At 42.8% G+C, this 17,734-nt stretch overlaps 1 protein-coding gene across 2 annotated transcripts in view; it reads right to left on the bottom strand.

The window, feature by feature from the left end:
- Nucleotides 1–17,734, bottom strand: part of XKR9 (XK related 9) — a 240,102-nt gene that overhangs the window by 100,475 nt on the left and 121,893 nt on the right. For both annotated transcript variants that reach the window (XM_069220327.1, XM_069220328.1), the window contains one exon: nt 14,811–15,721. In XM_069220327.1, the coding sequence (XP_069076428.1) occupies nt 14,811–15,082 (272 nt within the window). In that variant the 5' untranslated portion in view covers nt 15,083–15,721. The remainder of the gene's footprint in view (nt 1–14,810; nt 15,722–17,734) is intronic.

Raw genomic sequence — 17,734 nt, 5'->3', positions numbered from 1 at the left:
GAAGGGCTTTTTGAAGGAAATAAGTAGTTGGAAAGCAGAAGATGATCTGAAATCGGCTGTTTGATTTTCATATGTTTTTAAACATTATCCCACACAGAGTTTAGGATGGTCAGGAAAATAAGGATAAAAAAGATGACAAATTAGTCTTAGTGCATCTGTGAATGTTGAATAAAACACCAGATGGGGTAAACCGACGAGCAGTGATACCTAGAGCTCTAACATCCGAAAGCCGTTTAAATGAAACCAAGCATAGTAACATAGCCAACTTTGCAGACAATTGTTTCCAAGAAAGCATATCGTTGTCAGGCCAGGATAAAAACAGATTAAACACAGCATTGACGTCCCATAGTGAACTGTATTTGGGTAAAGGAGGATTAGAAAACTTTACACCCTTTAATAGTCGACAAATCAGAGGATGTTTCCCAACAGGTTTACCATTGATATAAGGGTGGTGTGAAGAAATCGCAGATCTGTACAAATTAATAGTACGATATGACTTACCTTTACTAGCTTTGGCTGCCAGGAAGTTAACTATGAAGGTTACATCTGCTGAAAGGGAATTGATACCTTTTCCCATGCACCAGCTATGCCATAAGGATAAAGCTGAGCTGTAGGCCTTTTTTGTGCCGGATGCCCAGGACTGTTCAATGAGGCTAGAAGCTTCTGCCGAAAATATCAGGGACTGGTTGGGAATCCCCGACAATTTCCAAAATGAGAGGATGAGAAGATTGTCTAAAATCAAATTGTGATGAAATCCGAGAGGGTTGGTGAGAAGGTCCGGAAAGGAAGGAAGAAGAAAAGGGAAATCTATTGTTAATTCTAGAAGAGATGGGAACCATACTTGGGATTGCCAAAAAGGGGTCACTACTTGTTGGCGTCTGATGTGGGCCAAGAGTCTGTTTATTGTAATGAAAGGGGGAAAGGCGTAATTCAGAGAAGTAGACCAATCCTGAGAAAAGACATCGAAGGCCAGAGCCAACGGATCTGGGCGCCAACTGAAGAATTGAGGCAACTGATTGTTGAGACGTGACGCAAAGAGCTCTATTTGAAAAGGACCCCATTTGCGAGAAATTGCCCTGAAAACTCCCAAATGGAGCTTCCAATCGCTGGAATCCTGGAGAAAACGAGAATGCCAGTCCGCTATGGTATTGAGATTGCCTGGAATGTACTCCGCCTGAACTGAAATTCTTCTTTGAAGACAAAATTCCCAAAACCCTTTAGCTAATTCCGCTAAAGATTTGGACCTTGTGCCTCTCAGACGGTTGATATACCTGACGGCTGAAATGTTGTCCATCCTGAGAAGGACTGAACAACAGACCCGATCTCTTGCCAGGCTTTTCACAGCAAAGGAGCTGGCAAGCATCTCTAAACAGTTGATGTGCAACTGTGACTCCTGAAGAGACCATGTGCCCCCAGTCGGGATTGTACCACACCAGGCTCCCCAACCGGAGAGACTTGCATCAGATTCTAATACTAGATCTGGGGTTGACGCAAATATGGTCCTTGCATTCCAGGCATCTAAATGGTCTATCCACCACTGAAGCTCCGCGCAAGACTCGAGATCTAAAGCAATGCTGTCTGAATAAGTGAGTCCCCTCTGAAGATGTCGAATTTTGAGTCCTTGAAGGGCTCTGTAATGTAGAGGACCCGGAAATATTGCTTGGATGGAAGAAGAAAACAGGCCTACTATCTTTGCCAATGACCTGAGAGATATAAGGGATTTGCGTAGAGTGTGAACAATTTCGGACTTGATAGACTTTACTTTTGCGAAGGGGAGATGAAGAGTTGCAGATACCGAATCTACTAGGAACCCTAGAAACTCTATGTGCTGGACCGGAACAAGGGAAGACTTTTCGTTGTTTATAAGAAAACCTAGGTCGGTGAGAAGATTGGAGGTCAAGAGAACATGAGATTGAAGGAAAGTACGATTTTGATTCATGATGAGGATATCGTCTAGATAAATGATCAGTCTGATTCCTTGAGCCCTGAGGAAAGCCACTACCGGCTTTATGAGTTTTGTGAAACACCAAAGGGCTGAAGAAAGCCGAACGGTAGGTAAGAAAAATGATTAAACTGATTTTCCCAGTCGAATTGAAGGTATTTCCGCCAAATAAGCGTCCTGTAGATCCAAACGCACCATCCAATTGCCCTGAATAAGAGTATCTCTCAGATGGAGAATAGTCTCCATCTTGAAATGTCGGTAAACCACTAATTTATTTAAATGTTTTAGGTTGATGACTGGGCGCATTTATTTGTTCTTTTTGAGGACTAGGAAAATAGAACTAATGAAGCCTGAAGGATCTAGCTGACAGGGGACGATGGCGCGTTTTTGAAGTAAAGATTGGATCTCTGCAGGTATTGCCAACGTCATTTCCTGTGAAAACTTGGGAGGTTGAGGAAAGTGAGTCTGAATAGGCTCCGAGTAGAGTTCAATATTGTAACCTTGAATAGAATTTAGAACCCAAGGGTCTGAAGTGATCGACTGCCATTTTGGAAGAAACAACAAAAGACGACCCCCTATATTAGGATGGCCAGAAGCCAGACTTACCAGTTTGGGCAGCGAATCAGGAAGATCGGCCACATCTGTTGCAGAAACCGCGTCCTCTTTGCTGGTAAAATTGTGGTTTGTAGTCCTGGTATGAGGCGTTGGAGGCACCACGGGAACCCAGGTTGTAATACGAGCGGCCGGCAAAGTGGTTCCTACCTCTGCTGGCCCTGGCAAAAACCCGATTATGAAAAAAAAAATTGAGGGATTGCTGGGCCTTGTCCAAAGAGGCAAAGGTAGAAACATATTTACTCAACTCCTTTATAAATGAATCTCTGAAAAGGAGCCCTTCTGCCGTGATACCAGGGTCTGACACAGCCAGATTGACTAACTTCGGATCCAACTTAAGAAGCAGGCCTTTTCTTCTTTCGTGTGTGATTGCCGCATTGGCATTGCCTAAGAGGCAAAAGGATCTCTGAACCCACAGAGATAAATCCACTGGATTAAAGGGACAATTGTCAAGACGTGCAGCTTCAGCAAAATCAAAAATGTGGGTGATAGGACCCACCACATCCAAAAGCTTGTCCTGACACGTGGACCAAGCTTTGTCGACACCTTTCTGTGGATCTTTACCAAACTTGGAAAAGAAAGTAATAAGGGAAGGATCAATAACTGGGGTGGCAGTGATTTTAGATGAGAGAGAAGGACAAGGGCATTCTGAACGGAGTTTGGCTCTTGTTTGTTTGTCTAGAGATGAACATAATCTAGATGCCACATAATCACCCACATGAGCTGCTGGAAACCATTCTGTTGAATTAGGGTGATGGATATCATTTGGGTTGAACATGGGAACCCCATCAGCATCCGAAATGATTAGAGGTTGAGAAGCCTCTTGCGTCGTAAATTTCGTCTTTTTTGGAGGAGGAAGCAAAACAGAATCGTCATCATCTGTATTTCGTGCATCAGAAGTAGAATCTGAACCATCACCATCAGTATCTAAAATACTGGAAATCACAATAGGCGCAGAAAGATGCTTGGTTTTCTTAGTACACTTAATAGACGATTTAGAATGAGCCATGGAAGAACACTCCTTAGCAGGAGCCTTGTGAGGAACCGCGTCCTCTGCCTTAAATGAGGAAACCTCACTTACTTATGCCTTTTTTAAAACATTTTTTGTAATATGGCATTTTCTGCATTCCCCCGCAGATTGGGCCAAAACCGTCTTTGAAATCAAACTCAAAATAGAATTTTCTAAAGATTTGGATAAATTATTAATAGAAGTAGATACAGCCTGTTCAACAGAGCTTTGAATGAAGTCACAAATATTCTCATTCATTTGTTCCTCCTCCTCCAAGCCATTTCAGCTCACTGAGCTTTCCATTTGAATGGAAAATATAATTCCCCAAGTAGAAGAGGACAAAAACCCCAGTAAGGGTTACATTTCTAAGGAGAGTGCAGGAACTAACTTGGCTCCGCCTATGGGCGGTAACCTCGAAGGCAGAGAACAGCAGAAACAGGATATGCCAGGAGCAGGAAACCGGGACATTTAGGAGCCCGGAGGAATCAAGGAAAAAAACGGAGTCTGAAAGAGCAGGTAAGCAGAAACACGGAGATATGCTGGGAAAACAGTTTCTGTCAAGCGACGCCACAAATGAAGACTCGCTGACAGAAACTGCAGTTTGGAACACAAGAGCACAGCGTGCGCGCGAGGCAAGACGCGCTAAACAAATGAAAAGAAAATTGCGGCTACAAGCCGACTGGGTGGAATAGAGAAGGGAAGATCAAATATGCTTTGGTCAGTAAATGAGAACCAAAGTTATTCGAAGCAAGAGCCCTCACTCACCATCCGGTGGCATACTTCATCATAGGGCCAGCTCCTCGTCAGGCCGGCGCTGCAATGCCTGACGGGCCCCACGGGGGGACTCTTTGCCGGAGATCTTTTATGAATCGAGTGTGACCGGTCAAAGACAAAGGAGTGAAGGATTGGTAAATAGAAAAATTAAAAATGTCTAGAGGTAACTACTAATAATTTTAATTCTCATATTTATACCTCTGACAAGATTAAAAACCAGAAAAAGGGGGAGTTAGTGGGATAATGACCACAGACCCCATAGAAATACACATCGGTATGGTCGAAATAATGTCTCTTAGAGAAAAATGGCATATAAGAGACGGAGCACACAGGGTCCCCTGTGTCACTCTATGTGGTGGGTCAACATGTTTCTCGCTACTTACAGAAGAATTAACTTATGCGATTCATCAGGACCTAGTAACATACCTAATCCTATAGAACGTGGGAATTTCCACACATATGATCATCAAAAACCTAAGAGAATGTAAAAGAAAGAAAGAAACCACAATTAACATAACATAGTTCATATACAGGAAAAAATTCACACTAAATTACATTGTGCAACCCCATATTGAAGTGCAAAATCACTCAAGTGCCAAGTGGTATATGAACATTTTATACGGGCAAGAACAAGTGAAAGGCCAATTAGGCAGGAAAACATCCAGATTGCTTACCCTCCAACTATTAATGGTAGGGCCACATCGGGGGAGTCCAGGCTAAAAAAATCAACTTTGATCTAAATATATATACACAAAAGAGGAACAAAAAAGAACTATCACTGAAAAGTTTGAAACTCCATTAAACTGATTAAACAGCATGTTGAAATAGTGATATGGGAGCACTAAATACACTAATACGCTCCTGTGTCCAAACGTTAGATTAATCTCAAGTATGCAGGGAGCATGAGAAGTAACAGAAAGTGTTACTATCTGTCAAAGCACGATCACAAAGAAAACATGTTTCAACAATGAAAATCCCCGTAGTGATGCCCATGTGATGCTATCAAGAGCGTGTGTCGCTACAAGCGCATCCGCTCGTGCTGAAATATGGCAATAAAAGAGCATTATAAAAACAAAAAGCGCGTGTATACTAAAGGGCAGCGCGTCGCTGTTACAGCGTGTGGTATGCACGCTGCGAGCCAGGACAAGCATTACGGACGGGGGAATCCCGAAGGAAAACCGCCGAGTCTCCGGACTCATAAAGAAGGAGGAACGGCGTCGCAGAGGTGCCGAAAGGAGATGGCACATGTCAGCCAGGGCACTTACTTTAGGAAATAGCGGTCACTGCCGGATAACCTACACCAATTCTCACACCCGGTATCAAGAACGATACTGGACTCGAGGGGTTTTAAAAGGGAAGTAGGGCGGAAAATAGAAAAAGGACTCATCCGCACCAGATAAATGTCGGCCATCTTGGAGGATGCACAGAGAAGAGGTGGAAATGTGTCGGCCATATTGGAATGTGCAAGTGACCAAATCGGTCAGAGTGTCATAAAAGACAACAAAACGGGGTCTCACAGCCACAGATGGATAAATGTATGTGGGACAATTGTAAAGCAAGGATCATGGTATGATATCATCAAAAAAGACCATAGTGAACAAATAGTGAAAGCTGGGTATTATTATTAATGGATAAAATTAATCCATTGGATATCGTCATTCAGACCAAGTACATGGGTCTTAAGTCTGAAGACCCACCGTTGTTCTTTTTCAAAGAGCTTCTTGGTACTATCAATACTATCTCTCATAGTTTCTAGAACCAACCATTTCATATCATTAGGTCCGTGCTGTTTCTCAACGAAGTGATTAGTCAGTTTTGTGGAGGATCTTTTACACCTGATGGTGCTGCGGTGTTCGTTAATACGAATTTTCACCATCCTGGTCGTCATGCCAATATATTTCAAATTACACGGACAGGTAATCATGTAAATGCAATTCTTAGTCCGACAGTTGGTATGGGATCTAAGTTGCCAGGTCTTTAGTTCACCTATGTCTACTTCTCGGGTATTGTCAGTTAAGGGGCAAACATTACAGGAACCACAGGGGTAATGCCCCTTTACTTGAAGCCATTGACCAGTGCCCAAATTGTTGGGGGTCCGATTCACTGTGGGTCTTGTATGGACCACCAAATCCCTAATATTGGGCGTTCTTTTGAAGGCAAATAGGGGACGTTCTAGAGTGGCACCTGCGCTAGTGAGGATGGGCCAGAGCCTGCGGATAATGCCTTTTATTTGGTTACTGAGGGGGGTAAAGGTAGTAACGCAAGTTAGTCTAGTCTGTTGGGAACGGGTATTGTTAGTTAGTAATATTTCTCTAGGAATGTTACCTGCCCTCTTTTTTGCCTGTCGAATATTAGGTAGGGGATAGTTACGTTCACGGAGTTTGTGACATAGAGTTTTGGCTTGTGTGTGGTAATCATTTTTGTCTGAGCAGTTACGTCGTATCCTAAGGAATTGACCAAAAGGTAAGTTATCTCGTAGGGCTTTGGGGTGATGACTGTTGTAAAGTGAAAGACTGTTACGGTCCGTAGGTTTGTGGTATACAGATGAATTAAGGAACCCATCCCTAAGTGAGATTTGTAAGTCCAAAAAAGAGACTTCTTTGTCAGAGACGGTAGAGCTGAAGCGCAGATGGGTATCCAAGGTATTAACCCATTGGGTAAAAGCTATCGCACGGTCCATTTCGCCCCTCCAAATTACCAAGATGTCGTCTATATATCGGCGCCATAATATAATATTGGAAAAAAATGGTTGTTCAGGGGTCAAAATATGGCGTTGTTCAAATGTGAACATGTAGAGGCACGCCAGACTCGGCGCAAAAGTACTCCCCATAGATGTACCTTGTACCTGGTGGAAGAGGCTTTTCTCAAATTGAAAAAAGTTCTCTTGAAGGGCCACACTGGCACATTGCATAATGAAGCTCACTGGGGTATTGTAAGTCCATGTATCAGCTAAGAGTATTTCCTCTACAGCAGTAAGTGTGGCTTCTTGAGGGATGTTGGTATAAAGTGCCTCTACATCTAGACAGATCAGTATATCAGTAGTGCCAGACTCATTTATGTCATTCAGTAGAACTAAAGTGTCTTTTGTGTCCTTCAAAAAGGTGGACGTTCTCTGTACGATAGGTTGTAGGAAGAAGTCACAAAATTTAGATAGAGGCTCTAGCAAAGAGCCAATGCCAGACACTATAGGGCGACCTGGGGGCGGAAGACCTTTATGGATTTTTGGAAGACAGTAAAAGTATGGAGTTCTAGGATACTTTGTGTCAAGGAATTCCGCTTCTTGTCGAGTAATCCAACCAGCTGACTCTGCTTCCGAGATCATCCCACGAATTTTACGTTGTAGGCGTGGAGTCGGATCAGTGGAGATAGGGCGGTAGTAGGAAGTGTCACTAAGTAGTCTTCTACATTCCTGTTGGTAGTAGGTGGTATCCATAACCACTATAGCACCGCCTTTATCTGCTGGTTTTAGCGTGATATCAGGGTTGGAAGATAAGGAGTTGATGGCAACCCGTTCTGATTTGGAGATGTTCTGGAAAGCTTTAGGGGGGTTGAGGTGCTGAATTTCATGTCGGACCGCCTTTTCAAAAGTGAGTACTTCCAGTGGGACCGAGGTACTGGGGGGCATGAAAGTAGAGGGGTTCCTCAAGTTGGTATCTCCCCTAGTGTCCATACTTAGACGGTCTTTGAAGAAGAAATGTAGCCTAACTTTGCGAAACAAGGCTGCCATCTCACAGTGTAGTTTAAATTGATCCTCCCTTGGAGTGGGAACAAAGCCTAAACCTTTCTCCAGGACATTTAGCTCTGGTAGGGTCAAGGTGAAGCTTGAAAGGTTGACCACTAGGGTCTCTTTTGGCTTGTCACACTGCGGCTTCTGGTGATCATCTGAGGCTCTTCCTGTGCCCAATGGACATTTCTTCCTCTCCTTCTGTTTCTGCCTCTGCCTCTGCCCCGGCCTCTTCCTAAAAAAGGGTTGAAGTTGTATTGGGGCTGTGGTTGAAAATAAGGCATAGACATTGGTTGCCAATGTGGTATCGACTGGTAAGGAAAAGGAGGGTTAAAATGGGTCGGTGGAGCGTAGCGATTCCGATTCTGTCTCTGTCCCTCATCTCCGCTCCAGTCATCCGAGCTGGAGCTATTCTGTGGAAAGCGGGGCCTCCGTTGTGAGGTATCAGAGTCATCTGAAGTCTCAGACGAGCCCTCACATTGATAATCGTCTTTAGTGTAAGGATACACTTTCTCTCTACTGAAGCGTTTGATGTCTTTCTGTAATTTATTAATTTTCTGGCGTGTTAGATATTCTTTTGTCTCATTAAGTTCCGTGTTGATCTCCGATAGACGAGATTTAAATTGGGCAAGTTGGACAGTGGTTTTCATAGCTGCTTTGGTGATGGAAATCTGGATGGTGATGGAGTCTGCCTAACGTTTTGAGGTGTTAATAATAAGGATTAACCAATCACGAGTGCATTTCCACGATATCTGTGACCAATCCAGGTGAAATTGAAGATCTTGGAGAAAGATCCTGGGTACATTAGTGACAATAAGGCCGACTCCATCACCATTCAGATTTCCATCACCGAAGCAGCTATGAAAATCACTGTCCAACTTGCCCAATTTAAATCTCGTCTATCGGACATCAACACGGAACTTAATGAGACAAAAGAATATCTAACACGCCAGAAAATTAATAAATTACAGAAAGACATCAAACGCTTCAGTAGAGAGAAAGTGTATCCTTACACTAAAGACGATTATCAATGTGAGGGCTCTTCTGAGACTTCAGATGACTCTGATACCTCACAACGGAGGACCCGCTTTCCACAGAATAGCTCCAGCTCGGATGACTGGAGTGGAGATGAGGGACAGAGACAGAATCGGAATCGCTACGCTCCACCGACCCATTTTAACCCTCCTTTTCCTTACCAGTCGATACCACATTGGCAACCAATGCCTATGCCTTATTTTCAACCACAGCCCCAATACAACTTCAACCCTTTTTTAGGAAGAGGCCGGGGCAGAGGCAGAGGCAGAAACAGAAGGAGAGGAAGAAATGTCCATTGGGCACAGGAAGAGCCTCAGATGATCACCAGAAGCCGCAGTGTGACAAGCCAAAAGAGACCCTAGTGGTCAACCTTTCAAGCTCCACCTTGACCCTACCAGAGCTAAATGTCCTGGAGAAAGGTTTAGGCTTTGTTGCCACTCCAAGGGAGGATCAATTTAAACTACACTGTGAGATGGCAGCCTTGTTTCGCAAAGTTAGGCTACATTTCTTCTTCAAAGACCGTCTAAGTATGGACACTAGGGGAGATACCAACTTGAGGAACCCCTCTACTTTCATGCCCCCCAGTACCTCGGTCCCACTGGAAGTACTCACTTTTGAAAAGGCGGTCCGACATGAAATTCAGCACCTCAACCCCCCTAAAGCTTTCCAGAACATCTCCAAATCAGAACGGGTTGCCATCAACTCCTTATCTTCCAACCCTGATATCACGCTAAAACCAGCAGATAAAGGCGGTGCTATAGTGGTTATGGATACCACCTACTACCAACAGGAATGTAGAAGACTACTTAGTGACACTTCCTACTACCGCCCTATCTCCACTGATCCGACTCCACGCCTACAACGTAAAATTCGTGGGATGATCTCGGAAGCAGAGTCAGCTGGTTGGATTACTCGACAAGAAGCGGAATTCCTTGACACAAAGTATCCTAGAACTCCATACTTTTACTGTCTTCCAAAAATCCATAAAGGTCTTCCGCCCCCAGGTCGCCCTATAGTGTCTGGCATTGGCTCTTTGCTAGAGCCTCTATCTAAATTTTGTGACTTCTTCCTACAACCTATCGTACAGAGAACGTCCACCTTTTTGAAGGACACAAAAGACACTTTAGTTCTACTGAATGACATAAATGAGTCTGGCACTACTGATATACTGATCTGTCTAGATGTAGAGGCACTTTATACCAACATCCCTCAAGAAGCCACACTTACTGCTGTAGAGGAAATACTCTTAGCTGATACATGGACTTACAATACCCCAGTGAGCTTTATTATGCAATGTGCCAGTGTGGCCCTTCAAGAGAACTTTTTTCAATTTGAGAAAAGCCTCTTCCACCAGGTACAAGGTACATCTATGGGGAGTACTTTTGCGCCGAGTCTGGCGTGCCTCTACATGTTCACATTTGAACAACGCCATATTTTGACCCCTGAACAACCATTTTTTTCCAATATTATATTATGGCGCCGATATATAGTCGACATCTTGGTAATTTGGAGGGGCGAAATGGACTGTGCGATAGCTTTTACCCAATGGGTTAATACCTTGGATACCCATCTGCGCTTCAGCTCTACCGTCTCTGACAAAGAAGTCTCTTTTTTGGACTCACGAATCTCACTTAGGGATGGGTTCCTTAATTCATCTGTATACCACAAACCTACGGACCGTAACAGTCTTTTACTTTACAACAGTCATCACCCCAAAGCCCTACGAGATAACTTACCTTTTGGTCAATTCCTTAGGATACGACGTAACTGCTCAGACAAAAATGATTACCACACACAAGCCAAAACTCTATGTCACAAACTCCGTGAACGTAACTATCCCCTACCTAATATTCGACAGGCAAAAAAGAGGGCAGGTAACATTCCTAGAGAAATATTACTAACTAACAATACCCGTTCCCAACAGACTAGACTAACTTGCGTTACTACCTTTACCCCCCTCAGTAACCAAATAAAAGGCATTATCCGCAGGCTCTGGCCCATCCTCACTAGCGCAGGTGCCACTCTAGAACGTCCCCTATTTGCCTTCAAAAGAACGCCCAATATTAGGGATTTGGTGGTCCATACAAGACCCACAGTGAATCGGACCCCCAACAATTTGGGCACTGGTCAATGGCTTCAAGTAAAGGGGCATTACCCCTGTGGTTCCTGTAATGTTTGCCCCTTAACTGACAATACCCGAGAGGTAGACATAGGTGAACTAAAGACCTGGCAACTTAGATCCCATACCAACTGTCGGACTAAGAATTGCATTTACATTGTTACCTGTCCATGTAATTTGAAATATATTGGCATGACGACCAGGATGGTGAAAATTCGTATTAACGAACACCGCAGCACCATCAGGTGTAAAAGATCCTCCACGAAACTGACTAATCACTTCGTTGAGAAACAGCACGGACCTAATGATATGAAATGGTTGGTTCTAGAAACTATGAGAGATAGTATTGATAGTACCAAGAAGCTCTTTGAAAAAGAACAACGGTGGGTCTTCAGACTTAAGACCCATGTACTTGGTCTGAATGACGATATCCAATGGATTAATTTTATCCATTAATAATAATACCCAGCTTTCACTATTTGTTCACTATGGTCTTTTTTGATTATATCATACCATGATCCTTGCTTTACAATTGTCCCACATACATTTATCCATCTGTGGCTGTGAGACCCCGTTTTGTTGTCTTTTATGACACTCTGACCGATTTGGTCACTTGCACATTCCAATATGGCCGACACATTTCCACCTCTTCTCTGTGCATCCTCCAAGATGGCCGACATTTATCTGGTGCGGATGAGTCCTTTTTCTATTTTCCGCCCTACTTCCCTTTTAAAACCCCTCGAGTCCAGTATCGTTCTTGATACCGGGTGTGAGAATTGGCGTAGGTTATCCGGCAGTGACCGCTATTTCCTAAAGTAAGTGCCCTGGCTGACATGTGCCATCTCCTTTCGGCACCTCTGCGACGCCGTTCCTCCTTCTTTATGAGTCCGGAGACTCAGCGGTTTTCCTTCGGGATTCCCCCGTCCGCAGTGCTTTAAATGGGCCGGTACTCTCCGGTACTGAGTACGGGCACTTTTTTATTTTGAGAGCGAGAGTACCGGCACATCTCAAGAAAAACGTAATACTTTTAATTGGAGAGTACCGGCACTTTTCGGAAACAAGCAGGTACTCTGGCACAGAGTACCTGCACTTTAATTTTTCCATTTCAAGCACTGCCCGTCCGTAATGCTTGTCCTGGCTCGCAGCGTGCATACCACACGCTGTAACAGCGACGTGCTGCCCTTTAGTATACACGCGCTTTTTGTTTTTATAATGCTCTTTTATTGCCATATTTCAGCACGAGCGGATGCGCTTGTAGCGACACACGCTCTTGATAGCATCACATGGGCATCACTACGGGGATTTTCATTGTTGAAACATGTTTTCTTTGTGATCGTGCTTTGACAGATAGTAACACTTTCTGTTACTTCTCATGCTCCCTGCATACTTAAGATTAATCTAACGTTTGGACACAGGAGCGTATTAGTGTATTTAGTACTCCCATATCACTATTTCAACATGCTGTTTAATCAGTTTAATGGAGTTTCAAACTTTTCAGTGATAGTTCTTTTTTGTTCCTCTTTTGTGTATATATATTTAGATCAGAGTTGATTTTTTTAGCCAGGACTCCCCCGATGTGGCCCTACCATTAATAGTTGGAGGGTAAGCAATCTGGATGTTTTCCTGCCTAATTGGCCTTTCACTTGTGCTTGCCCGTATAAAATGTTCATATACCACTTGGCACTTGAGTGATTTTGCACTTCAATATGGGGTTGCACAATGTAATTTAGTGTGAATTTTTTCCTGTATATGAACTATGTTATGTTAATTGTGGTTTCTTTCTTTCTTTTACATTCTCTTAGGTTTTTGATTATCATATGTGTGGAAATTCCCACGTTCTATAGGATTAGGTATGTTACTAGGTCCTGATGAATCGCATAAGTTAATTCTTCTGTAAGTAGCGAGAAACATGTTGACCCACCACATAGAGTGACACAGGGGACCCTGTGTGCTCCGTCTCTTATATGCCATTTTTCTCTAAGAGACATTATTTCGACCATACCGCTGTGTATTTCTATGGGGTTTGTGGTCATTATCCCACTAACTCCCCCTTTTTCTGGTTTTTAATCTTGTCAGAGGTATAAATATGAGAATTAAAATTATTAGTAGTTACCTCTAGACATTTTTAATTTTTCTATTTACCAATCCTTCACTCCTTTGTCTTTGACCGGTCACACTCGATTCATAAAAGATCTCCGGCAAAGAGCCCCCCCCGTGGGGCCCGTCAGGCATTGCAGCGCCGGCCTGACGAGGAGCTGGCCCTATGATGAAGCATGTCACCGGATGGTGAGTGAGGGCTCTTGCTTCGAATAACTTTGGTTCTCATTTACTGACCAAAGCTTCTTACTTGTAAGAAACCCACAATTAGATGGAACCTTGTGTAATCTGTATTTGATTGACTGTTTAGTGGGAACTTTACACACGGGACCAGGAGTTAGACTCCGAATCTCCCATTTTTTGCCCCTCCTCTGTTGTTTTTTTGAAGATCAAATATGCATCAATAGCACATGTAATATACAAAATTGAATAATAACTACCAAGTCAAACTTTAAATAACACGAGCAGACAAATGAAATACTTATCTGGACTGCGAGCAGCAAGAAAAGAGGGCTGTTCACAGTCAAGATACGTATTTAGGGGATTGGTGCCCTGTCATTGGTGGACTCTTGAAACTACTTTTTTGCTCCCATTGGCCAATTTTCTTTTGGCCTTGTGGGAGTTGTTTTCTTGACTGCTGCTATTTAATAAACAAGAAAAGATAATGCATAATATGAGCCTCCGGTCTTGCCATAAAATTCCCAGTTTAAGGTCACTATGTAACATTCACTGCTTCTGAACATCACATATTAACAGCATTAATTGCATCATGTGTATCAAAACACTGCATTACTTTGACAGGTATATTAGATGGAGCTGAAAGTCTTCAGTTGCCATTTCACTCACAAGATTTACATATCTTAAAAGGAAGCACCTACAGTATAACTTGGAACATCTAGACTTCAGTGCGCACAATTTCTATAGAGTAGAAGGCTGCTGCAGACGCACTCTCAAACCAACTATTTGACTAATGAACCACTGTCCATATTATGCTGTATAAACACTAAACAAGTTGACATGAAAGGTTCATGTAGTTACACTTGCAAGAAATATACATTTTCATATACTAGAAATGTAGTTGAAAGGCTTTGGCAAACGCATCTTCATGTAGGTGTTCTAAGGCCATGTATCAGTTCAAATAACTGAAATATCTATGAAGAGAAGCATACGCAGTTATGCTGGCAAGCAACAGATCAACAGCTATAGTTAAACACATTAAATAAAATTGTGAGACAGGAGGAGGTGGAGTGTGTGGCCATCAGCCACAACCTGCACCCCTCCTCTAGTTTCAAGAGTTGAGCGTCAAAGTCAGAAAGGCATAATTTCCACCCTGCTTAGCAGACTCTGAGGGCACGCACAGGCATGACTTAATCTTGCACCCAGAATCTCTCCCAGAGAAGAGAATCTTGGACAGCAAGCTCTACCACAGTTAGCCATAGGCTGCACCCTATCCATTTGTACTCAATGCACACTGACCACGTCACAGTTGTGCACTTACCTTAAGAAGATTCCAAACTGAAAGAGATGGGTTAGAACAATCCAGTTCGTCGTTTCATGGAGGCCTTCCTGAAGTTCCTCTTTGAACCAAAAATAGCTGAAAATTTGCACAACTATCATTGCGAGTAGTATACAAATTAGTGTCAATGATCCTGCAATAAAATGTCCCTTAGTGTAATGCTGGAAAGCCACAGAGATATCGATCCCGGTGTCAGTCACATATGAAACAACTCCGAACAAAGTCATTAAAAAAGTACACTTGGTAAATGTCATTCTTGTAGTACACAACCAAAATAATTATATTATATTGAAATTGAGCTTGAGCTTCAATTTACCATTTCTTGATCGAGGTAAGAATTTTCCAGAGATCAAAAAGAAATGTTGAAAAGTGGAGCACGTGACATTAATACAGGAGACTGAACAGAAGGATGCAAATCCAACTCTCAAGCTGAAAAATGTTTTAGTTGAATCACGAGGCTATGCGGTTAATGTTAATAACCTATTTCTTAAAGGTGTAAAACTAATCTGTAATGCTCAAGGAAATGCGTGACCACCACTGTGAAGATGTCCTTCATTCCATCGAAATCATGCAAAAATTCAGAACTTTGCAGGGCTTTTTGGGATAAAAATGTCATAATTCCATGATGTCCTTATTGGCATTTTTTTGAGGCAATGTTGTTAGAAAGGAAACCGCCCACACAATTCAAGCAGGAGGTTCTCCAAAATTCAAGCGGCATAGCGATGCTTTTTTCCTTAGCTTTTTCTGCAGTTTTGTTTCTGCAGTTCTTGGGTTGTCTGGACAGTGGAGTTTTAAACAAGTGAAAAGTAGGCACACGCGTCTCTTTGGTCTATGTTTACAAAGACGATGTTAGTATTTTCAGGATCGTAAGTCTTCATCTTTCTTGAAAACATCTGAAAATAATGAACATTTCGCAATTATTATTTTACGAATATCAAATTTATTACAGAGAGAAATGGCAGACATGACAATGGGACAATCTGAATATACTCTGCGCTGGAAAGAGCGACATAAAATATTTAAAGAAGCTAACTGGGATACTTTGCGTAGGTTGTGACATGGCGCACCCCCTTTTAAATCTTCCTACTTGCCATTCTGATCCGCAAAACTATTTATATGCATAATTTACAAATAAAAGGTTAAACATTAATTAGTGCCATTGGTTGTAGTTTCCCTCCCAGGATAGCCTGTTAAAAAAAAGAACGTTCAAATGTGTAACTGGTGGTATCCAAGCCATAACGCACCCATAGATCGAACATCAGATATGCAGGTATTTCAATGTTTAAGGCCAGATGTATCAAAGCTTTTTACATTCGCAGACGGTGCGAATGCCCGTTTGCGAATGCAAAAAGCCATTTCAGAATGTATCAAAGGCATTCTGAATGCAATTTTAAGTAATCGCTAAAATAGCGACTCTCTAAATAAGAAATCACAAATAAGTAATCCTTATTTGCGATTTCTAAAGCACATGTAACAAGCAATTCCTTAATGCGAATTGGGCATTAAGGAATCAATATTTACCACCAAGTTGAACTTGGTGGTAACCATGTGCAAATTTTAAAAATGCATTTAAAATGCATTTTTAAGATTTATATGTAAAGCACACATGCCCTTTTGGCATGTGTGCACCTTACATGTTGTAAAAAAATATTTTGGGGTGCAGCAGAGGGGGCCTAAGGCCCCCAGCACCATGGACTTTGCATTTCCAAAAATTGCGAATTCCAGTTAGGTATTCACAATTTTGGAAATGCAAAAAAATCGCAAATATGGGCCTACAGGCCCAAAGGTGTGAATGGGGGCCGGTATCGCAATTTGCGATTCAGTAATAGCATTTGCGATTTTTAAGAAATCACTATTACCGAATCGCAAATGTGATACATTGCATTTTGCGAATCAGAAATAGCGATTCTTAAAAATCGCTATTTCCGATTCGCAAAAGGCCTTTTTTATACATCTGGCCCAAAATCTCTAATCCATGCTGAGTGCTGCCCCCACAATCACTATGAGAACTCACAGGCTGTCGTGCCACCTCTTTGGGGATCCTTTCCCTGGAGATGCCAGGATTTCCTTCAGGGCACTGTGCATAGAGCAATACACCACTATTGTTAATGCCTTCTTTTTTCCGTCTTAACTTGCAGACAGCTCTGTTTGTTGGTGACTTCATGTTACCAATACACATAAGCTAACATACATCTATACCGGCATGCAGTACAGAGGAGTAAGCTGTTGGTAATTCTCTTTCAATCATTAGCTGCTGCCATTTAAAAATTATCATTCCCTGGGTGGGCCCTTAAAGGCATTCCGTGGAAGGTTTAATTGGGCTTTAAGTTGTTGTGGGAAGCTAGCACTTCGTTGCAGTACGCCCACAGTTTTTGCCTGGATTCTGGATACAACTTGGACTGGAGTGCACTGGGATCCTGCTAACCAGGTTCCCAGTGCCAGTGTTCTTTCCCTAAAACTGTTTTGATGCATTGGCACAATTGGATACACCATGGGCTACTACTATAAGACCCTAGTAAAAGGTACTTAGGTACCCAGGGCTTGGGGTACTAAGGGTTGGCCCCTGAGGGCAGAAGCACTGATTGTGCCACCCTATAGGGCCATGCATCCAGAGGCACCCAGCACTGCCATTGCAGGCTGACTGTCCTGGCCCAAGCCTAAAACACAAACTTGACACGGCACACTACCTGTATGCCCTGTCCCACTTACATTGGATACATAATGGATAAGACCAGTCGGGCAGGCCTTTCAGCCCTAAGGCAGGGTGTACCATTTTATATGTGAGGGCATAACTACGTGAGCAATATGTCCCACTTGTGTCCTTGCCAACCCTGGGACATAGCGAGTGAATAGAGCAGCCATTTTAATAAATGTGCTGGACACTGGTCAATACGAGTTTCCCAGCT

Source organism: Pleurodeles waltl, chromosome 2_2, assembly GCF_031143425.1.
Source record: "Pleurodeles waltl isolate 20211129_DDA chromosome 2_2, aPleWal1.hap1.20221129, whole genome shotgun sequence".
NCBI lineage: Eukaryota > Metazoa > Chordata > Amphibia > Caudata > Salamandridae > Pleurodeles > Pleurodeles waltl.
The sequence above is the reverse complement of the archived record's forward strand: the minus strand, read 5'-3'. Positions and strand labels throughout refer to the sequence as shown.